Source organism: Neoarius graeffei, chromosome 18, assembly GCF_027579695.1.
Source record: "Neoarius graeffei isolate fNeoGra1 chromosome 18, fNeoGra1.pri, whole genome shotgun sequence".
Lineage (NCBI taxonomy): Eukaryota > Metazoa > Chordata > Actinopteri > Siluriformes > Ariidae > Neoarius > Neoarius graeffei.
This window is the reverse complement of record NC_083586.1, coordinates 65,306,611-65,330,833: the sequence shown is the minus strand read 5'-3', so window position 1 is coordinate 65,330,833 and position 24,223 is coordinate 65,306,611. Positions and strand designations below refer to the sequence as shown.

Below are 24,223 nucleotides of genomic sequence, written 5' to 3'. Positions count from 1 at the left end.
TTGCAGATGCTTGAACGTCTACTTTGTTGCCAGGATGTGGTTGGAAACATTCATTTCACTGGAGAGACGACTCCTGGGTTTTTTCAGTCATTCAGAGATGGGCGATACTTTCAATGCAATAAACTGTTTGGAGAGGAAGAGTCTAGCTTGGCTTTAGCTTTTTACACCGATGATTTTGAAGTTTGCAATCCATTGGGTACTTCCAGAAAAAAAACATAAAATCACAGCAGTTTATTGGGTACCACTGAACTTACCTGCAAAGTTCCGATCATCTTTGTCATCTATTCAGCTGGCTGCTCTTGGTAGGAGTGATGATGTGAAGCAGTATGGATTTGACAGATTCTTTGCACCTTTGTTGAGAGACATTTCAATCTTGGAAAAGGAAGGGATATATGTTGAGGCAAAACGACACAGTGTGAAAGGCAGCATTTTTTGTGTCTGTGCTGATAACCTGGCAGCACATGGCTTGGCTGGCTTTCAAGAGAGTTTTTCAGTGTCCAATTTCTGCAGATTTTGTCTGATCAACCGCGAGACACTACAACAAACTCCTCCTTCTAATTTTCAGATGAGAACAACTGAGCAGCACAACAACCTGCTGGCAAATATCGACGGCAACAACATTCTTTATGGTGTGAAAGGTGAGTGTGCTTTAAGCAAACAGCTAGCCTATTTCCACCCCATCACCGGCTTTCCTCCTGACCTCCTTCATGATCTCTTTGAGGGAATTGTGCCAGTAGAGTTATCCTTGTGCCTGAAAGAACTAATCAGAAAAGAATTCATTTCCTTTGATTATCTCAACAGTACGATAATGTCATTCCCGTACATGTATTACGACAAGGTTAATAAACCTCACAAAATCCCAAAATCAAGTTTCTTGAGAGGCACTGGCTGGGGCAATGGCCATGAAAATTGGACTTTGTTGAGGCTATTGCCTCTTATGATTGGTAGTTGTGTACCGGAAAACGAGCCAGCATGGGAAATTCTTATGGATCTCAAAGACATCACTGAAATTGTAGTCAGCACAAAATTCTCTGAGACATCACTGAACTATTTGGAAAGTAAAATAGCAGACCATCGTAGCTTGCTAATTCAGACGTTCCCTGACATCCGTTTACGTCCCAAGCATCATTACTTGGAACATTATCCACATCTGGTTAGGTGTTTTGGTCCCTTGGTTGAGCTATGGACAATGCGTTTCGAGGCGAAACACAGTTTTTTTAAGACAGTTGTCCATGATGTCCAAAATTTTAAGAACATTCTTGTTACCCTAGCATCCAAACACCAGTTGATGGTAGCATATCACCTGGATTCAAATGTATTCAGACAGCGTATCCATGTGGAGAATGTCAGAGTTGTTCAGGTTACATCTTTAGATGCAACATGGAGGGATACTGTACAGAGAAGGTGTTCACATCTCACCACAGTGTCTTTGTCATCTGATGTTCAAGTGGATGGAATTAGATACAGAGAGGGCATGATTATCTCTGCAGGTCAGTGTGGTGGCCTACCAGAATTCTATAGAATACATAGAATTCTTGTTGCAGAAAACATTGGGTTTTTGTGCATAAAGCACCCATCTTGGTACATTGAACATGTTCGATCATTTGAGTTGGATGTAACAAGTTATGCTGAAACTGACATTTTGATGCTTGAGGACTTGAATGACTTTTATCCTTTGATAGCCTACTCTGTCAGGGGGAAACTCCTTGTGTCGCCAAAGAAATTTCTAATGCACTGATTTGGTCATTGGTAACTACAGGGTGTATCAAAAAATGTACACACACTTTAAACCATTGTAAAGTAGGTGTTTCTTAAAATTCATTTATTTTTCATAATAAATAAAATATAAACATATTATATATAAACATAAATAAAAAAACATATTTTTTATAATCATATTTATAACAATAAAATCATTTTTAAATTAGTATTTTGTGTCAAATTATGGATTTCTTTAATAAAGATCCATTTAATAGGCTCCAGCTTGCCTGCGACCCTGCACAGGATAAGCAGTTATGGATAATGGATGGACTGATATCCATTTAATAAGCAGGATAATACAGGGTTAGTCAAAATTATGTTAACACTAATGGATTATTTTTCTCCTGAATGTGTGGTGCACCGTCACTGCTGCTGGGATAATTGGGTCCTACTTTTTTGACACCCCAACAGTGACGTCAGACATCTACTTACCGTACAGATGGTGCAGCAGTACGCCATTGATGAACTTCCACTACAGATCTGATTGGTTTCTACCATTTAAGTGTTAACATAATTTTGACTAATCCCGTATACCGTGAGCCCGTCATTATTGCAAAATAAATTTCTTCAAGGTGACTCAGTGTCCCTCTGCTTCATGTCAGGGTTTATTTTGTCATAATGACCGGCTTGCTGTACTTTAAGCCATGGCCTAATGGTTAGAGAAGCAGCTTTAGGACCACACCGGTTCGATTCTCTGGACCAGCAGGAATGGCTGAAGTGCCCTTGAGCAAGACACCTAACCCCCAACTGTTCCCCAGGGTGCTCTGGGTATGGTGCACGTCACTCTGGATAAATGGAGCATCTGCTAAATGCCTGTAATGTAATAAATTATACTTTACATCAGCTGTGGACACTATGGATATGAAGCATGGACAGTGTTTTTATCAGTAATGTCCACTGTGTTCCGTGTATTTGTGGTTTTAGTACACATTACTAAGAAAATCTAGAATTCTGGAGGTTACTGTAATAAACTAATTAAAAGAGAATGTAAGAATAAGCTAAAACTTAGCAGTTGAAAGTTATTTTAAGTGACTATTTGAAAGTAAGCCCTCCCATTGTGCTTAGAACATTTTAAAGAAATTAGCTTAAAGGAATTCCTAAATCCAATGTTTTCAACTTATCTACCAAACTTATCAACTTGCGTACCAAAATTATTAGCATAACCTGATTACTCACGAGTCTCGCTAATGAGGGAAATAAACAAGCAAGCTAAAATTTTTAGCTTGTTTTACTAAACACAGCTAGCTGCTTAGCTAACCTGGAGCCACCTCTGTTAGATTAAATCACTCCTGATTTATTATTAATTATATTAAACAGAAGCTAAACGACTATTTGAAATGGAGCACCTTCATTGGATACTGAATGAGGAGAGCAGTGACATCATTTTGTGTCCATTAATTTTGTCTGTGTAGATATTTTTTTAAATACTGTATTGGTTTACTTCCTTTATAGGTGTCGGTGTTGTGTTTTTTATTATTATTAAAGACAGGACATTACACAATTATCGTGGTCATGGATTAATCATCTCATCTCATCTCATTATCTGTAGCCGCTTTATCCTTCTACAGGGTCGCAGGCAAGCTGGATCCTATCCCAGCTGACTACGGGTGAAAGGCGGGGTACACCCTGGACAAGTCGCCAGGTCATCACAGGGCTGACACATAGACACAGACAACCATTCACACTCCCATTCACACCTACGCTCAATTTAGAGTCACCAGTTAACCTAACCTGCATGTCTTTGGACTGTGGGGGAAACCGGAGCACCCGGAGGAAACCCACGCGGACACGGGGAGAACATGCAAACTCCACACAGAAAGGCCCTCGCCGGCCCCGGGGCTCGAACCCAGGACCTTCTTGCTGTGAGGCGACAGCGCTAACCACTACACCACCGTGCCGCCGGATTAATCATTAAAAATCATATTAATAAAGCATTTCACATGTTTTTATTACTTAGTCTTGGATGCAATGTTTTAATTTTCTCTAAAGTAACATTTTAATTTTTAGAATATACAGTGCGGAAATAAGGCCGGACCGATGGACATTGACCGGTAATTTTTGCATTTGTCCGTCTGTATTTCAAAAGCATCGAACAGGATGGCCCATGAAAAATTGTAAAGATATGGATATAATCTACATCTAATTTTCTTCCAGATGTTACACTGGGTGAATACATGATGTGGTAACACGGCCTGTGAAACAGGAGCCCCCATGGGCCCGAATTTAAAAATTCATTACTCGGCCACCAAAGGTCCTAGCTCCACCAAAATTTACAAGCACCTCCTTCTCCCCGAGTGTCACACTAAATAAGACAATAATAATCCACTCAGTATCCTCTGGTGTTTTTATTGCATGATGCAGTTGAAGTAGTGTTTAAGGGTTGACAGGATTTGATTGATCCAGTCAGTTGATTAAGAGTTCAGTTTACATGAAGCAGTACAGTGTTAGGTTAAGTGCCAAACTGCCAATCAGTGGTTATGTTGTTGTTATTATTATGTGCATTTTTTATTCATAATAAGAATATTAGTCATAGTCATATGCTTTAGATTTTAAATAGTTTTTATCTTCTATTTTCTAAGTTCTAGTCCAGCAGATTTTAGTCTGAATGCCAAATGATATGACCATGTCTAGTTTTGAGTCATTTTAAAAGTCATTTTATTGCAAAGTTAATCAGCCACTGGGGGTGCATAAGCGTACCCTTGGTGCCGGTCCCAAGCCTGGATAAATGGACAAGGTTGTGTCAGGAAGGGCATCCAGCATAAAACTGTGCCAAATCTAACATGCGGATTGAAAAGAGAAATACCATACCGGATTGGTCAGGGCTCGGGTTAACAACGGCCACCTCTGGTACTGTTGGTCAACAGGGTGCCGGTGGAAAGTGTACTACTGTTACATCAAAACAGAGAAGGAAAAAGACAGGGGGGAGGCGTGTTAGGAGAGAGCGTGAAAGATGGAAGGGAAGGAGCTTAGAATTGAGGGTAGGAACACTGAATGTGGGAACACTGACTGGCAGAGCGAGAGAGTTAGCAGGTATGATGGAAAGAAGGAAGTTGGACATTTTGTGTGTGCAGGAGACGAGGTGGAAAGGAAGCAAGGCCAAGAACATTGGAGATGGATGCAAGTTGTTTTATTGTGGAGTGGATGGAAAGAGAAATGGTGTTGGTATTGTTTTGAGGGGAGAGTTGGCCAACAGTGTGATTGATGTGAAGAGGGGGTCAGATAGAGTGATAGGCATGAAGTTGGAGATTCAAGGAGTGGTAATCAATGTTGTGTGTGTGTACGCCCCACAGGTTGGATGTGAGAATGAAGAGAGAGAATCTTTCTGGGAAAAGATGGATGAAGTGGTACAAAGTATACTGAGGGAGGAGTGCATGCTGATAGGAACAGATTTCAATGGACATGTTGGTGAGAGAAACAGAGGAGATGAGGACGTGATGGGCGGATATGGTGTAAGAGAGAGAAATGTGGAAGGGCAAATGGTGGTTGATTTTTCAAAGAGGATGAATTTGGCAATAGTCAATACATACTTTGAGAAGAAAGAGCAGCACAGGGTGATGTTTAAGAGTGGAGGAGGATCTGCACAGGTGGATGACATACTCTGCAGAAGGGGTAACCTGAAGGAGATTGGAGACTGTAAAGTGATGGCAGGGGAGAATGTAGCTAGACAACATCGAGTGGTCGTGTGCAGGATGAGCTTGAAAGTGAAAAAGAGGAAGTGTGAAATAGTGGAGCCAAAGATTAAGTGGTGGAAACTAAAAGAGGTTGAAGATCAGAAGGAGTTTAGGGAAGAAATGAGACGAGCATTGAGTGGTCATGGAAGTCTGCCAGAAGATTGGGATACTACTGCCATACTAGTAAGAGAGACAGCAAGGAAGGTGCTAGGGTGGTCATCGGGAAGGAGGAAGGAAGACAAGGACACATGGTGGTGGAACAAAGAAGTGCAGGAAATGATAAAAGAGAAGAGGCTAGCAAAGAAGAATTGGGGCGATCAGAGAGACGAGGAAAGCAGGCGGTTATACAGAGAGACGAGACAGAAGGTAAAAAGAGCGGTAGCGAAGGTGAAAGCAGATGCACACCAGGAGTTGTACGAAAGACTGGAGACCAAAGAAGGAGAGAAAGACCTGTACAGACTAGCTAGGCAGAGAAACAGGGAAGCAAGGGATGTACAGCAGGTAAGAGTGATGAAAGATGTAAATGGAAATGTGCTGACAAACAAAGAGAGTGTATTAAGAAGGTGGAAAGAGTACTTTGAGGATTTATTAAATGAGGAGAATCCAAGAGAGAAAAGGTCAGATTCATTGGAGACAACAAATTAGGAAGCAGAGTTGGTTAGTAAGGATGAGGTGAGGGCAGCCATGAAAAGAATGAAGACTGGGAAAGCAGTCAGACCAGATGGTATCCCGATTGAGGCTTGGAGATGTTTGGGTGAGACGGCTGTGGAGTTCCTGACGAGATTGTTTAATAAGATCCTAGAGAATGAGAAAATGCTAAATGAATGGAGAAAGAGTGTGCTAGTCCCAATATACAAGAATAAGGGAGATGTACAGAGCTGCAGTAATTACAGAGGAATAAAATTGATACGCCACACCATGAAGCTATGGGAAAGGGTATTGGAGGTGAGAGTGAGAAGAGAGGTAGCAATCTGTGAACAGCAGTACAAGTTTATGCCAAAGAAGAGCACATCGGATGCAATTTTTGCTTTAAGCATGTGAATGGAGAAGTACAGGGAAGGCCAGAGAAAACTACATTGTGTGTTTGTAGACCTGGAGAAGGCATATGATAGAGTGCCGAGAGATCTCATCTCATCTCATTATCTCTAGCTGCTTTATCCTGTTCTACAGGGTCGCAGGCAAGCTGGAGCCTATCCCAGCTGACTATGGGCAAAAGGTGGGGTACACCCTGGACAAGTCGCCAGGTCATCACAGGGCTGACACATAGACACAGACAACCATACACACTCACATTCACACCTACGCTCAATTTAGAGTCACCAGTTAACCTAACCTGCATGTCTTTGGACTGTGGGGGAAACCGGAGCACCCGGAGGAAACCCACGCGGACACGGGGAGAACATGCAAACTCCGCACAGAAAGGCCCTCGCCGCCCACGGGGCTCAAACCCGGACCTTCTTGCTGTGAGGCGACAGCGCTAACCACTACACCACCGTGCCGCCTGCCGAGAGATGAGTTATGGTATTGCATGAGAAAGTGTGGAGTGAATGAGAAGTATATTAGAGTGGTGCAAATCATGTATGAGAACAGTGAAACAGCAGTGAGGTGTGCAGTTGGAACGACTGAATGGTTCAAGGTGAAGGTGGGACTCCATCAAGGATCTGCTTTGAGTCCTTTCTTGTTTGCCATAGTGATGGATAGCTTGACGGACGAATTGAGGCAAGAGTCACCATGGAACATGATGTTTGTGGATGATATTGTGATATGTGGTGAAAGTCGAAAGGAGGTTGAGCTGGGTTTGGAGAGATGGAGAGATGCATTGGAACGAAAAGGAATGAAGGTGAGCAGGAGCAAAACAGAATACATGTGCATCAATGAGAATGGGGATGAGAGTGTAGTGAAGATGCAAGGAGTAGACATAAAGAAAGTTGGTGAATTCAAGTACCTGGGGTCAACTGTGCCGGAAAATGGGGGCTGTGATAGTGAGGTGAGAAAGAGAGTGCAGGCAGGGTGGAGCAGGTGGATTTCGGGAGCCATTTGTGATAGGAAAGTCCCAGCGAAAGTGAAAGGTAAGATGTATAAGACAGTTGTGAGACCAGCTGTGATGTACAGTATGGATTGGAGACCGTACCCTTAACAAAGAGACAGGAGGCAAAGTTGGAGGTGGCGGAGTTGAGGATGTTAAGGTTTGCGATGGGAGGTTGGACAGGATAAGGAACGAGCACATCAGAGGAAGAGCACATGTGGAGAGCTTGGGAATTAAGCTAAGAGAGACGATACTGAGATGGTATGGGCACATCCTGAGAAGAGATGCAGAGCATGTTGAGGATGGAGCTGCCAGGCACACGGAAACGAGGAAGGTCAAAGAGGAGATACATGGATGTGGTGAGAGAGGACATGGGTGTGGTAGAGAAGGATGTGGAAGACAGGGAGCAATGGAGACGAAAGATCCGCTGTGGTGACCTCTAATCGGGAACAGCCAAAAGAAGAAGAAGAAGAAGATTTATTACAAAGTTACTTGGAATCTTATCCTCAAAATTTTAACTCTATTATGTCAGAATAATTGTATTATTAATTACTATTTTTTATAGACTTATTATAAATATAGTATAAAAAATAGTGATTATAGCAATCTACTGCAAAAGAAAGCATCAAAGTAAAACCCACTTTCAATGTCTTTTTCTGGTTAATTTATGGTGTTTTAACCTCATGATGCTTGACTTTCATTTCTGTCAGGACTTAGCCCTGCTAGTACTTTTTTTTTAGCTGCTTATTCAGAAAGTAATGAGGCAATGACACAATGCCTTCTCCCCGTAAAATAAAAGGGATTTTTATGAAGAACATTTAAAGGTTCACCCAGTACATCTGTACACACCTGTAAATGAAAGCTGACAGTCAGATTTATAATCTCAGTGCTTCATTTCAAATCTAATACAGTGAAGAACACAATCAAAAGAACAACAAATGTCACTGTTTCAATACTTAGGGATTGCACTGTATATTTACTTCAATTAATTCAAATGCTGATGACCTTCTCGTCTCTCTTCAGGCTCTGAAACAGTGAGACAATCTCCCAGAGAGGTACAGGCCAATGATCTGATTCAGGTATTACTTTCACAAACACTTTACTTACAAACAGTTTAACAATTGTTTTCCATTTCAGACAAACGGAGATTATGAAAATGACCAAAATGTACTTCCTCTCCAAGCAAGAGAAAGCGCCAAACCTGAATCTGTCTATCAGAGTCTCGATCCAACTACCAGGCAATCCGACTCAGTCTACCAGGGTCTGACCTTCACTCGTAAGCAATCAGACTCAGTCTACCAGGATCTGACCTTCACTCATAACCAATAAGATTCAGTCTGCAAGAGTGCAGTGTGGGAAATAAGGCCAGAGTGGTGGACATTGACCGGTAATTTTTGCATTTGCCTGTCTGTATTTCAAAAGCATCAAACTGGATGGCCCATGAAAAATTGTAAAGATATGGATCTAATCTACTTCTAATTTTCTTCCAAATGATACACGTGGCGAATAAATGATGCTGTAACACAGCCTGTGAAACGGGCGCTCCCGCACGCCCAAATTTAAAAATTCATAACTTGGCCACCAATGGCCCTAGCCCTGCCAAAATTTACAGGCACATCCCTCTCCTTGAGCCCTTTCAAACCAGCCAGGCATGGCCCACTCTAACCATGGCTCGGCCCACTATTCACCACGGAGCCCCGGAAAAAATTTAACACAAGCCCTGGCTCAAGCCAGCCTTTAAAAATTCATAACCTGGCCACTGATGGTCCTAGTCACATCAAACTTTACAGGCACCTCCCACGGGCAGAGTTTGTGGGGGGGCAGGGGGGGCACTGCTCCCTCTGGTGGCTGAAATATGTAACGACATTAAGTCTCATACAAAAGTATGCACAGCCTCTGAAAATTAACCAATCCTCGTAATTGGTTTACGGGAAGATTTTGTTTGGTTATCCTCGTAATTGGTTTACGGGAAGATTTTTGTTTGGTTATGTGGTTTAGCATTCTATACAAACTCTAGACAATTTGGCCGGAGTTTCTCTAAGCTCCGGTGAGGTGGGATGAGGGCTGATAGGGCATGCCCGCCCTCTGAGCACCAATACACATCAAGAAGAGCAAGGATTAACTCAAGCATATATCTCTTAAGATTGTTAAAGAAGGCTAGAATTCTTCTGTGACCTTGTGTCTCACTGTGTATTGTACTGTTATGATAACACATTGCTCGAGACATAATATTGATATCTTTTTGAACATTCTATCAGGACGTGACCTGCTCAAGGTCTGACTACAGGCTCAGTTTTGAGTTATTCTCATGCAGGCATTTGCAATGATTAATATCCCTTGAGATCACACCTCAGCCCAGTAGATGACGGTAATACACATCAATTGTTAACCGCCAATAAATCGAAAGAAGAAGAAGAAAATTAACCATCGCCTTGTTGGGGCAGAGATGTAGCCTGGGCCCGCCCATCCTAAGCGTGACGCAACACGAGGGCCTGTTGCGAGCTTAGTCTGGCAAGGCAAGCTATCTACAGCTCTTCCAAGCTCCCGAAAAATCGGGAGCCAATCAACTTTGAGCATCTCCAACGGCCCTGGGTAGAGGCGTGTTCAAGGCAGTGACGTAGTAGAACTGCGACCGGAAGCCATAGATTGTTTACAGAATCTATGCCGGAAGCGCTTCATTCACTAGAAACATTACGAACATGGAGCAGCGGCAAGCCTTTGACACAGCGGTAGATGCTGTATTGAAAGCATTCAACGGGAAGTTCTCATTGAAAACGGAGCAAAGAGCAGCCCTGGAGGTATTTATGTTTTTCCTCACTGTAAAAAATCCAACTCGGAAATTAGTTGCCTTAACTCAAATAACTAATTAACAAAGAAACTTATATGTCATGGAAGTTGCCGTAACTCACAAATGTGTTTTGCATGTCTGTTTTAAGTCAATGTTGAGAAAAATTGAGCTTGAAAGTCTGGAAAAATAAAATATGTACGTAAATTGCAGCAACGTCTTTGCCAAGTTGACGCAACTTTTTTGAAATATGACTGAGCATGCTCAGTAGGAGGCAACGTCCAAGAGGTCAGAAGAGCAATGAATCCACTGCAGCGCCATTGCAATCCACACCTCTTGTAACTTTGTTGGTGAGTGGAAGTGTCTGTTCAAGAATTTTTGCTTTGTTGTCTGATATGGTTGAAGTACTTTAAGTGTCTCTACCCAAGACAATATACCAACGAAAGCAGTTGTTTTTGTAAAGACCAACGGGAGGTTTTCTGAGAAGCAGTCGATTTAATTAAGCTGGGGCACGCTAGCTTCGCCCATGCATTCAACTGTGTTTGCTGTGGGCTGTCGAGCACGTTTGCTAGTTTAACCAACTGTTAGCCCTTATATTGTGCGTTCAGCTTTGTCTAACTATTTAGCGCACATTCGCCAGCTAAAACACGCCACAAAAGTGTTGTCTCTCCACATGTTACCCAATGTTCGCTTGGAGTAACTGGTTTGTCCTTAACATTTTACCAAGAGATTTCAGTGCACATAGGAGGTGAATTTAAGTAGGCTAGCCTATAGAAACATGTGTCACATGTTGGCTGGTTAGTCCAAGAAAGTTACACCAGAGCTAAAACACCATTTTGTCAGTGAGCCCAATTTAAATGTGTTGCATGGATGTGATTCGTACTAATTGCGCCTTTTGCTTTTGTAATACATTTTATACATTGTAAATAGACTTTGTGGTTGCCCTATATGCATGTTAAGTTACGTTCATCAGTTTAGATGTTTCATGGTACCTAACATTACTTGTAATGTGTCACGTGATAGCCTGCTTTTGCCCGCGAGGTGAATCGAAGTATTAGAAACACATGGCGCATGTTGGCTGATTAGTCAAAGAAATTTAAATCAAAACACCAGTTTGTCATCGAGCCCGAGTAGTTGTACAGTTTAAATTGAATATGGTCTTGTATGCATGTGATTCAGACTAATTGTGCCTTTTTGCTGTTGTAATACATTTCATAAATTGTAAATAGACTCTGTAGTTGCCCTATACAGTATGCATGCATGTACAGTATGCATGTTTAGTTAAGCTTGTCAGTTTAGAGGTTTATTCATGGTGTTACCCTACATTACTTGTGAGCACACCAGCTTACCCCTCTGCTGGTGTTAGCATGTGATAGGCTCCTTGCTATTTTTTCATGTAGGTTATTCATGGCATTTTCCTTATCAGAAGTGTTTATTCTGTTTATCTCTCTCTCTCTTCATCTTAGTGAATGGTGATGCAGTGCAAATTCTGTACATTTTCACACCACAGCACAGAGACTCTTCTGAGACACCACAGAATTCACCACGGTCATGTAGGTGCCCGCTGGTCATGTTTTTTCAATGATTGTGTCTGTTCTTTTAAAACATCTGGTTCATTAAGATGTCATCTGTCTAACTTCCACTCACAATCACAAACACATGTACAGAACACAACATTTACATGTGAACTATGTGATTTCAAGGACGTGTGTGATGAAAAGCAGATTTTCAGTCATTTAGGATTGCATTTAAGGAGTCGTCAGACAGTTAGATGCCCATTTGTAAATTGTGATTTCAGAAGCAATGTGGTGTCTACTTTCAGTAGTCACAGAAGTAGGTTGCATAAACATCACACTGTGAAAGATATAAGGACAGCTGAAAGTGATGTTGTTGAAACAGAGCCTGTAGATGAAGACCGAGTTGGACAGTCAGCTAGTGAACATGTCTGTGAACATATTCCCTCTTCATCAGCAGTAAGTGATTGTGAAGATAGAGTAGATGCACCTTCTCTAGAGCATAGACTTGCTTCACTTTTTCTTTGTATGCAGACAACATTGCATATTTCAAGACAGGCCACACAGAAAATTATAGAGGAGTTGAATGACATAGTTCATTATTCAAGATTACGTGCACAGCAAAATGTGAGAGGGGTACTTCTTAAACACAGCCAGGAAGTTGATGACCGTGTTGTCGAGGAGGTGACTGAAGCCGTGCTTAGAGCTAACCCATTTTATGAGAGTACTAAAGCAAAGGGTGCTCTATCCACTGATTATCGTAGGAACAGTTACTATTTACAAAACTTTCCAGTAGTACAACCAGTAGAGTATCTTTATGATGGTGCGTCAAAGAAATGCTTTGTCTATGTACCAGTTTTGCAGATGCTTGAACGTCTACTTTGTTGCCAGGATGTGGTTGGAAACATTCATTTCACTGGAGAGACGACTCCTGGGTTTTTTCAGTCATTCAGAGATGGGCGATACTTTCAATGCAATAAACTGTTTGGAGAGGAAGAGTCTAGCTTGGCTTTAGCTTTTTACACCGATGATTTTGAAGTTTGCAATCCATTGGGTACTTCCAGAAAAAAAACATAAAATCACAGCAGTTTATTGGGTACCACTGAACTTACCTGCAAAGTTCCGATCATCTTTGTCATCTATTCAGCTGGCTGCTCTTGGTAGGAGTGATGATGTGAAGCAGTATGGATTTGACAGATTCTTTGCACCTTTGTTGAGAGACATTTCAATCTTGGAAAAGGAAGGGATATATGTTGAGGCAAAACGACACAGTGTGAAAGGCAGCATTTTTTGTGTCTGTGCTGATAACCTGGCAGCACATGGCTTGGCTGGCTTTCAAGAGAGTTTTTCAGTGTCCAATTTCTGCAGATTTTGTCTGATCAACCGCGAGACACTACAACAAACTCCTCCTTCTAATTTTCAGATGAGAACAACTGAGCAGCACAACAACCTGCTGGCAAATATCGACGGCAACAACATTCTTTATGGTGTGAAAGGTGAGTGTGCTTTAAGCAAACAGCTAGCCTATTTCCACCCCATCACCGGCTTTCCTCCTGACCTCCTTCATGATCTCTTTGAGGGAATTGTGCCAGTAGAGTTATCCTTGTGCCTGAAAGAACTAATCAGAAAAGAATTCATTTCCTTTGATTATCTCAACAGTACGATAATGTCATTCCCGTACATGCATTACGACAAGGTTAATAAACCTCACAAAATCCCAAAATCAAGTTTCTTGAGAAGCACTGGCTGGGGCAATGGCCATGAAAATTGGACTTTGTTGAGGCTATTGCCTCTTATGATTGGTAGTTGTGTACCGGAAAACGAGCCAGCATGGGAAATTCTTATGGATCTCAAAGACATCACTGAAATTGTAGTCAGCACAAAATTCTCTGAGACATCACTGAACTATTTGGAAAGTAAAATAGCAGACCATCGTAGCTTGCTAATTCAGACGTTCCCTGACATCCGTTTACGTCCCAAGCATCATTACTTGGAACATTATCCACATCTGGTTAGGTGTTTTGGTCCCTTGGTTGAGCTATGGACAATGCGTTTCGAGGCGAAACACAGTTTTTTTAAGACAGTTGTCCATGATGTCCAAAATTTTAAGAACATTCTTGTTACCCTAGCATCCAAACACCAGTTGATGGTAGCATATCACCTGGATTCAAATGTATTCAGACAGCGTATCCATGTGGAGAATGTCAGAGTTGTTCAGGTTACATCTTTAGATGCAACATGGAGGGATACTGTACAGAGAAGGTGTTCACATCTCACCACAGTGTCTTTGTCATCTGATGTTCAAGTGGATGGAATTAGATACAGAGAGGGCATGATTATCTCTGCAGGTCAGTGTGGTGGCCTACCAGAATTCTATAGAATACATAGAATTCTTGTTGCAGAAAACATTGGGTTTTTGTGCATAAAGCACCCATCTTGGTACATTGAACATGTTCGATCATTTGAGTTGGCTGTAACAAGTTATGCTGAAACTGACATTTTGATGCTTGAGGACTTGAATGACTTTTATCCTTTGATAGCCTACTCTGTCAGGGGGAAACTCCTTGTGTCGCCAAAGAAATTTCTAATGCACTGATTTGGTCATTGGTAACTACAGGGTGTATCAAAAAATGTACACACACTTTAAACCATTGTAAAGTAGGTGTTTCTTAAAATTCATTTATTTTTCAAAATGAAGCAGACTTTACAGACATCAATTTATTGTTTTGTCACCTCCTGTTCTCAAACTGATGTTCGTTCTGGTCCAGATGCTGCTTACAACGCGAATCACACACAATTGTCTTTGTATTTGCTTGCATTCATTTTCATTGGGGTGCTATCAATTCAGTGGCTGTTGTAGGTATCATAACGTAGACTTTAGATGTCAGTTTGAGAACAGGTGGTAACAAAACAATAGAATAATGTTTGTAAAGTCTATTACGTTTTGAAAATTGCATGAATTTTGATAAACACCTACTTCATGAAGATTTAAAGTTTGTATGTATTTTTGGGATACTGTGTATTATGACGGAATGCATTTTTGATTCATGATCATTTAAACTGATGCCATCTTTGCCTCTTGCTTTTGTTCTTTGGGGAAATGGTATTGAAGAGTGTGGGTATCCTTAGAACTTAATCCTCATACTGCAATGTTGTATTTATCATGCATAAATAGCACCAGAATGTCCAAACTATCCCTTTAAGTAGTCATCATTCAAATTATCACCTCACCAATTCTTCTTTTATTATTTTTAGAAAATGATTCTGTGTGTGAAACTACCAGAAAACAGAGTGAAGAAGTTGCGATTACCAGAGCTCCCCGACTCTGTGCAACGTTTAAAAGAAATTCTCCAGGAAGAACTTCGGCTGAAAGAAAGATTCCGTTTGCAGTATGAGGATCCAGAGTTCGGAAACGAACTATGTGACTAAGAAGATATGTCAGAGCTCCCACCAGAGAAGGCAACGTTAAAAGTCATTGATGCTTCAAGCCCTGACCCAGAGGGATCAGATGTGTCATTGTCTTCACTGGATACTGCATCACCTCCAAGCTCATCTGAATCCCCCAGAACAACTGTAAGAGCTGGTAGGCGGTCCTCTGCATGGCCTTCTCCTTTTCCAATACCAAGCTTCTCTTATGATGTTGAATTGCGCCTTCAAAAGGCAAATGGTATCTACAACGACAATGGTACTCTGCTCGACGTCACCAGAGACATCAAGAGTGAAATCCTTGATAAAATTGCACAAGCCGTGTTTGAGTTGACTGCATATCCAGACAGGTCAGAAATAGATTCTGTAGCAATGGCTCTGGTCAACAAATATCCCTGTCTCCGTGAACCAGGCAGTGGAAATGGGTGGAATGGATGGAGAATGAGTATTGCGTTCAAGATTGGAAATTACCGTCAAAAGCTGCGGAATGCCGGCTGTGAAGAAGTTAAAGTAAATGAAAGGAGGGGAAGCCGTGAAGAAGGTAGGCCCGGCTTAAAAAAAGCAAGGAGAGCTGAAGTTCATTTCCTCCCTGACCAGCCCGCTGGACAAACTCAAGACGCTATGGAAAAAGACAGAGAGGCACTGACAGCAGAGATGGAAAAAAGGAGTCCGAACATGACGTTTATTAATGACGCTATGGATCGTACGTTTCCCTTGAGGAGGAAGGAAATAGTTGACCAGGAACCCGGTGTTGATCTGGTGAAGCGCAGATGGCCAGCACTTTTCATGGAATACCAGGTTAGTCTGTGTCGCATGTTAAATGTTACTGGAGAGAAGGGAAGAGAAGTCACCCAATCAAGCTTCGAACCCTGGTCTCAAGGGTGCCAAACATGTGCTCTGACTGCAATGCCAAAAAGCCAAGCTTATTAATATGGCGGTCAGAACACATATTTGGTATGCTAGACACCCTGGTACAAAGCCGAGTGGGGTGACCTCCTCTCCCTTTGCCAGTTACACTGCTTCCAAAACCTTTTTTCAAAACCATCCATCTTGACATGCACATACTGTCCAACTTAGTAATGTTTCTTTCAAGATCTCACACACACTTTCATTCACATTCACAAAATCTTTATTAACCTTGTTGTTTTCACTGTATTCCTCTACAGGTGAATTGTGAATTTCACAGAATCACTATGGTTGACCTGCAAAGAAAATTCCTTGGTTTCCTGGAAACTCACACCCCTAAAATCCTGAAGATGTATTGAACCAGAAGAACACACTTCGGTGAGGAGATGCAGAAACTCCTTGACTCGTTGGATAAGGAGGTAAGAAGGAAGACATGTAGTCAATGTAGTTTTTCTTGTCTCTCTCAATCTCCCCCGCTTTGTGAATGATGTTAGTGCTTTTGGGAGGGTAGTGTTAATGGTCAAAGATGACAACAGTCAAAGACAACGGATTATAACAAACATGAAACTTTACTCAGTCACTCAACAAAAAAACATTCTAACGTAGCTGAAGGTGTTGTGCTCTTCGCATCCAACTTGGTAAGCTTGTGAGACAATTGCTCCCAACTGATGCATAGTGTCTTTCATTTTATTGTACAGTACCAATATAGAGAGGCATCTGCTAGGCCATAAATGCACTTCTTCCGACTCCACAGAAATCCTTGCCTCTGAGCCTCTACTGGTGGACGAATGTAGATGTTTCAAGTCAAAGACGACACTGTGTAGCTGTATGTGTAACAGAGTGTATGTAAGTGTAATATGTTTGGTGAGAGGGGCACGGGGGTGAGTGTGTCTTGGTGGAGAGGGGCACGGGGGTGAGTGTGTCTTGGTGGCATGTTGTGATAGCAGTAAAGTATGTGAAGTGCAGTTTTGTTTGTGGGTGGGGGACATGCTGTCACATATCCACTCATACACACATTCATTCACTTTCTCTCTCACACACACACTTACACAGTCACTCTGGACTTTCATACACACTCATTCATGTACTCACTCACCCAATCCCTTTCTCTTGACTCACTGACATGCACAAACAGTATGCAAATCAGTTTCGCCTCTTTCACTGATGAATGCTGATGGTCTCTGTCTCTATCTGCCACCCTCTCCAGACATCTGACATCTCTGGACACAGAAAAGCTGTAGCCCTCAGAGGACTTCCGCTCTTTGTCAGGGATTATGGAGCAGAGAAGATCCTGAAAACATGCTTGGTAAGTACATGTTTTACAGGTGTATGGATATTCTCATTCGCCTGGGTTTTTTTATATCCTTGAAACATGGAGCATTGGGGATATTATGGTTTTGGTCCGACCGCTGCCGTATATTTTTCGTATTAACACGATAACTTTTGAACAGGTGGACAGATGTGGCTCAGATTTTGTATGCTGACAGCAATAGGGACATGGACTAATTCGATTTTGGAGGCCTACGCTTTCAAGATGGCTGACTTTCAAGATGGCCGACTCGTATATTTTTCGTGTTAATGCGATAACTTTTGAATGGGTGGATGGATTAAAGTTTAGGGCACATCCATAGAGTTGCAATGGCAGGAAGATGTTAGCAGCAGGAAACAGTTGTGGTTGGTGCAGTCAAGGTCTTTACTTTAGATCTTTTATTTATGTGAAAAACCTTCAAGAAATATAAATATAGAGAGAAAACACAACAATTATTTAGTTAATGTGCGAAAATGCAATGGTCTTGTGCAAATATGCATGTACAAAATATACTATGCCAATGTACAAATACGCCTTAAAATATTAATGCAGAAATAGACTTGTATGAAATTACATTTTACACTACAAGCCAGATTAAATATGACATTGTAGAAAAATAGAATTACTTTAGCACACTTTAAATTTACAAGGGAATAAACTACCAAGAGAAGAGGCATACAACTGGCCTACACAAGCCATTTCAGAATCAGACTTTATTGTCCAAGTATACTTTCGTATACAAGGAATTGGTCTTCAGCTGAGCTCTCTCTAAAAACAAATGGGGTTTCTACAAAACGGAACTTGGAGCATGACGAAATTTGACACACCTTTCCTTTCGGCCGCTGAGCAATTTAATCAGCGCTCACCTGTCATTTTTTGGATCTCGTGTCCTCTGCTCGCACGAACTGGTTTCTGCTCCTGCAAATCTTGTCTCTGCTGGCTACCATGGAGCTCTACCTCCATGTGTTGGACTCCGACCTCGATGACTTCATCCCCGCTTCCCAGCCTGGTCCTCCGTCTTCTCTGCCCAGTGAGCCTCCCTGCTGGCTCCCCCACCTCTACTCACCCACTCACCAGGGCTCCGCTTCCCAGCCAAGCTCTGCTGCTCCTCCACCCCGCGGACGTCCCCACCAAGGACTCGCCTCCCGCTCACCAGGACCGCGCCGACCGGGCAACTGCCCCTCCAGCTTCCCCTCGCCGCGGCTCCACCTCACGTGCGTGGAAGTCACCCTGGCGGCTTCCCGCTGCCTCAGCACTGCGGGCGTCCGAGCCACGGTCCCAGCTAAGCGTAGCAGTGTGCCAGGTCTTGCCACGCTTCTTCTCCTGCCCCATTCCGCGGGTCGGTGCACTCCTCGGCGTCTTGTTGGAGCCCCGCCTCGCAGGTCCACATCGCCGACACAGTCACTTAGCTTTGGGGTGAGTTGAGGTGTTGGGGGATTTGCTTCTCCTCATCTGCACGGAAGGATACCCTTGTCCACCTGCTCCAGAGGGATGATTCTGGCTGCCTGCTTCTGCCATCCACTGTTGGTTTTTTCTCCTCTGCTCCTCCCCTTCTCCAGGGATGACTGAGGGCCAGGCTAAGGCTGCCTCCTGCTCTCTCCTGCCTGCGATTCCTCCGTGCCAACCGTGCCTGGTCTCGACCCTCCCGCGCGGCTGTCTGGGGCCCGCCGGTCTCCTGCTTCCTCATTTGCGGTGGCATCCCAAGTGCCCGCCCTTGATTCCCCAACGCTGCTCTCCTTGCTGAACCAGGGTGCTGTGCCGCTGCCTCCCTCCGCGGCGACCACCTCGCTGCTCCCTACCCTCCCCCTCTCCATCCCTCAGTCTCGGACCGCATTTGCCCCTGACCCCCACCCACGCAGATGCCCGCGGCACCCGCGTTACCTTTCCCCCCTTCAATGGAGCCGTGCCACCACCCCCTGCCTAGTTTCAGCAGTGGCGTTCTCCAAACCCCCCTTCCCGGTGTATTGCATTAACCCCATTGGGGTCGCTACTCGAAAGTATTCAGGAAAGAGGCTCATCGTTGACCTCTCCGCTCCCCATAACGGTCCCCAAGGAAAAAGTTGACCGCATCATCATGATTATTTACGGCTTCTTGGCTTGTCCAACTCAGACTAAGCACAACCTCCTGTCTTTACTCGGCCATGTCAACTTTGCTATCCGGGTCACCCCCCAGGGCAGGGCTATCATTTCCCATCTTTTGACGGCCGCGCACTCCATTCTGGCCCTGGAAGATTCCGTTTCGCTCGACAGTCAGTGCTTTCGGGATCTGGAGATGTGGCACCTGTTTCTCCTACAATGGAATGGCTTGTCCATGTTTTACGATGACCGCGTTTCTCCGTGGAGCTCTGCCTTTTCATTGATGCCACACCCTCAGACGGGTTCAGCGGCTTTTACGACGGTCACTGGTTCACCGGCTCATGGCCCCTCGAGCTCACCAACCTGCCCCCGGATGTGGCTTCCTCGGCGGCGTTCAAGGTCTACCCCATGGTTGTCACCGTGCTGTCCGTGCTCCTGGACCCTTCTCTGCTATGCCCCAGTAGAGAAGGGTACTACTATGCGTTAGCTTAGACTTCACAATTCCCGCCATGCGAGCTCGATACCCTGTTTAGCACTAGTGATCACTCCAGCCAGCACAGGTGGCTCTCCAGCAAGACCTGGCTGATCCAGAGAAGCGCGCTTAGCCCTATTATGCCCATATTGCATATTCTCCGAGATCGAGCTCTCGCGCTTCTCGGGTGCTCATGTCCCGCTGTGACCCGTGTAGCACTTTCTGATCGCCCAGCGCGCACAGGTAGTTCTCCTCTGAGACCGCTCGATCAAGAGAAGCTCTTAGAATGTATGCATATACCGTATTGGCCCGAATATAAGACGACCCTGAATGTAAGACGACCCCCCCTTTTCCAAGTTCATCTTTGGGGAAAAAGTTTTTTGAAGACCAAATGTTCATTCATATAAAGTGTATTTATTTCAAAATTCTGTTTAAAATTAGAGGCTTTTGTTTTTCACATTTAAATAGAGGTCATTTCAGTCTCATTTCCGTGAACACTTTTCATAGAAGTAAAAAAAGAGGCTAAACTGCAGGCTACTAGACAAGCCAAATTAAAACATTTAAATTGCATTAATTCAACAAATTTGTCAGGTTTAGATTGAAAGTTCATAAACTTCAGAATGTCAATGCATTAACTTCCCATAGCCTACGGGTATATGGAATAAATTTGCAGAACAGTGCAAATGCTTTAAACAATGCATTAAACAATACATTAAGATTTACAATAATAAACAACTGAAACTATGGAAAAGGTAGTTTGCTAAATTACAGCTACTCAGCACAGAGATCCTCAGCCTCACTTTGCTCACTCTCACTGTCCTCACTTTCACTTTCGTTTTTGGCGGCATTTTGTCTAGTCCGCGAATTTAAGACGACCCCCCTTTTTAAGAGCTATTTTTTACAACAAAAACACCGTCTTATATTCGAGCCAATACGGTATGTCTATCCAAAATTCGGATGGTGAACTAGTGAAACAACAAAAGTACGTTCAGTGGTGCAGAATCTTGTGGTCAGATGGTGGTGACCAACTTATTGGCTCTTCAGGAGAGTGATGGAAGTGGGAAAGAAACTGTTCCTGTGCCTGGTAGTTTAGGTCCGTAGGGATCTGTAGCATCTACCAGAAGGTATGAGGTTGAAGAGTGTATGTGCAGGGTGTGTGGGGTCTTTGACGATGTTGTCTGCTCTCTTCCTGATCCTGGCAGAGTACAGGTCCTGTAAGGAGGGCAGGGGGCCCCAATTATCTTTTCAGCCGTCCTGACTGTGCGCTGTTAGCCTGATGCATCACCCTTGACACTTTGTGGAAACCGTCTGAGCGCACAGCACTGGGATTCGCTCGGGCATAGCCTAGGTTTGTTCTGGATTTAAATTCTCGATGTTGGGAATCGTTGCCAACACAATGCATGGCTTTGTCCGTTCTCTAATCTACTGCTTTGTTTACTGGTGTGCTGAACAGCAAAAGACGCTTGAGTTTCGCTTATGTGTTACTTGGACTTCCGGGTCACGGTGTTCTAGGAATCCCTGACGTAGTCGCAAAGTGAAATGAAATTGAAATGGAGCACTAGGTGGCGCAGCCTGGCTAGTGCACTGTATTCTGCATCTGTCCTTTTTAGTGGCTGACCCAACCCAGACGGTGATAGATGTGCCAAGGATGGATTCGACTGTAGCAGTGTAGAAGATGACTCACAGCTCTCTTGGTAGACCATATTTACTCAGTTGGCTCACAATGTACATCCTCTGCTGAGCTTTTTTGAGGATGGTGTTTCCCATGAACTTGATTGAGTTCACCATTGATACTGGGCTGTTTCATATTGTGAGGGGAGGCAGTACTTTGGGGTGCTTACTGAAGTCCACAACCATCTCCACAATCTGAAGTGTTAAGCTCCAGGTTATGTTGACTGTACCAGAGCACCAGTCTCTCAAACTCCCGCTGATATGCAGTTTCATCACCATCATCACCTGCTAGAGTTGCACTCTATGCCCATCTGCAACTCACATCACTTGAACATCTACTGAGAGATGATACTAACGGCAAGGACTATTGATACTAGGACAGGTCATTCACATCAAAACGTGTAGTACGGCCCAAAGCTCACTAGAGTGGCCACACCTCCAGTCGTCGCGGTAATCCTGGCAGCCATCTTTTGTATGTAGACAGTTGCTCTGCAGTCCATGTAAATCAATGGAGAAACGACCTGTCTCTTTCAAGAGTTGGCTTAATACTGTAAAAAAAATCCATTAAACAAGGACAGTATTTGAAATGCCTGACTAAATAACTGTTGTTGGTTTTTTTTAAGAAAAAAATATAATAAGTCATATGATTTAGGTAGATATTTAGCCAGGTATTTCAAATAGTTGTGTGTTTTATTGTGTCAAAGGATATTTCCACAGTTTTGAGTCAGTCAGTCACTTTTTGACACAGGTGGGCCCTCTCTCCATTGATTTACTCTGACAGCCCAGCACAGGTCTACCTACAGAAGATGGCGGCGACACTGGCCACCTTCCGGTACTGTCAGGCAATGACATGTCCACTCGTGTTTTATACAACCTATTTGGTACGGCCATGGACACTATTTTTAAGGGAAAAGTGACCCAGACCGTAGATACATGTCTATGACCCAGACACATTGATCTCGCCACGAATTTGGTCACATGGTTCATGAAATGGACGAAAATTAAGTTTTTGGGTCTCCATAATCCAGATGTTCGGCCAGATTTGACCATATATGGTGACTTATTTCGGAAGCCATTTTTCAGAACAGCTACCTGAGGTGAGGTGTTTTATTATATCTATGACTGCCTGTCACCATAATCCCCCTAAAATGGCATCCAATGCACCCCTATGGCCCAATGGAGGGGCCCATGGAACAGCATTCCATACTACACGTTTGGCAATGCATTTCCTGGCCAGTAAGCCGTCTTAGGATCTATGGTCTTTGCTAAGGGTTCTCGAACACCTTGACATGTGACTCCTTGGTCAACTGGTGAAGGAAGGGTCTAGAGAAGTATATACAACCACTAGATTCCCTCATACCAACCAGAAAAGAAAATGCTCCTTGGAATAGAGTGAAGAAGTCCAGATGCCTACAACTAAACTTTTTTTTTTTTTGCCTTGTTGCTCAACAGAACACTGATCCAGAAGAACAGCACACCAAAGGTGTGAGAATGGCAGTCCTGACTGTGGTCGAGGACGATGGCGGGGCTACAGCTTCACCTCACGTGGAGGACTTCGCAATAGTGCTTGAAGAATGTGTGGTAATCCACAATATTAAGAATTTGCCTTCTGCATTTTCCTTATTTTTTGGATTGTTATATGTGCTAAATTTCCAGTACCCCAAGGAATTGAAGTACACGTGTGAAATAATTCAGAAAGTCTTTCTTGGTCTTGGGGATGACTGCTCTGCCAGAGCTCAATCATTCAAAAACAAACTGTTACGGTAGCTACTGGCTGAATTTGTAAAATTCATTGCCTGGTGTGCAATGGAGGACTTCGCAATAGTGCTTGAAGAATGTGTGGTAATCCACAACATTAAGAATTTGCCTTCTGCGTTTTCCTTATTTTTCGGATTGTTATGTGCTCAATTCCTTGGGGTACTGGAAATTAAATTACACGTGTGAAATAATTCAAAGTCTTTCTTGGTCTTGGGGATAACTGCTCTACCAGAGCTCAATCATTCAAAGACAAACTGTTACGGTAGCTACTGGCTGAATTTGTAAAATTCATTGCCTGGTGTGTAGTTAATTGCCTGGTTCACTGTGGATTGTATGTTTGAAGTTTTATGTTTTATACACTATATATTTTTTCCTGTGCAGCCTGTTGCTGTGAACGTGTTTTTTCATATGGCAATTTGTGATGCTGAGATTAAATGGGACACCTCGGTCATGTGACAGTGGCTGTTTTTGTATCAGTAACCAAAGATGTACCCTTTTAAAGGGACGGTGCACTTTTTTTTTACACTTAAAGCCCTTTTTTCAGTCATCGCGTCATCAAGTACAACGAGCAAATGTGATTTCTGTTCAAATGCACCTGTTTGAAGATTTTGTGCTACTTGGTAGCAGCCGGACCATATGGACAATCACTCCAAAAACGGATTAAACTTTCGTTTACAAAGTTGTGAAACTCACCGAGTGGTCAGGGGTGTTCGCTGTTAAGACTCTGGATGATAGAAATGGATGTCTAGTGAACTCTGGTAAGTGTAGCAGAAGATATTGCCACAGCAAAAGACTACAAAGGCATTCTTGAACAATTCTGACAGTGGCGGGAGTAAACTCAAGACCCT

The 24,223-nt window shown here is 43.2% G+C and overlaps 1 protein-coding gene across 8 annotated transcripts in view; it reads left to right on the top strand.

Annotated features, from left to right (window-relative positions):
- The window catches only part of LOC132866468 (CMRF35-like molecule 5), a 59,801-nt gene extending 35,891 nt beyond the window's left edge, over positions 1-23,910 (top strand). For 2 of the 8 annotated variants that reach the window (XR_009650580.1, XM_060899256.1), the window contains 3 exons: positions 566-638; positions 8,482-8,513; positions 8,596-8,683. Coding sequence is in view for 1 of the 8 variants with exons in the window: in XM_060899255.1 (XP_060755238.1) it covers positions 8,596-8,787 (192 nt within the window). In the remaining 7 variants the exon portion in view is untranslated. Of the gene's footprint in view, positions 1-565; positions 639-5,051; positions 5,076-7,123; positions 7,273-8,481; positions 8,514-8,595; positions 10,594-11,709; positions 11,797-13,180; positions 13,254-15,012; positions 15,982-16,349; positions 16,509-16,843; positions 16,936-17,296; positions 17,396-21,148; positions 21,250-23,069 lie in introns of those variants that run through there. The other 6 variants (XR_009650578.1, XR_009650577.1, XM_060899255.1 and 3 more) reach the window with 6 other exon arrangements.
- The last annotated feature ends 313 nt before the right edge of the window (positions 23,911-24,223 follow it).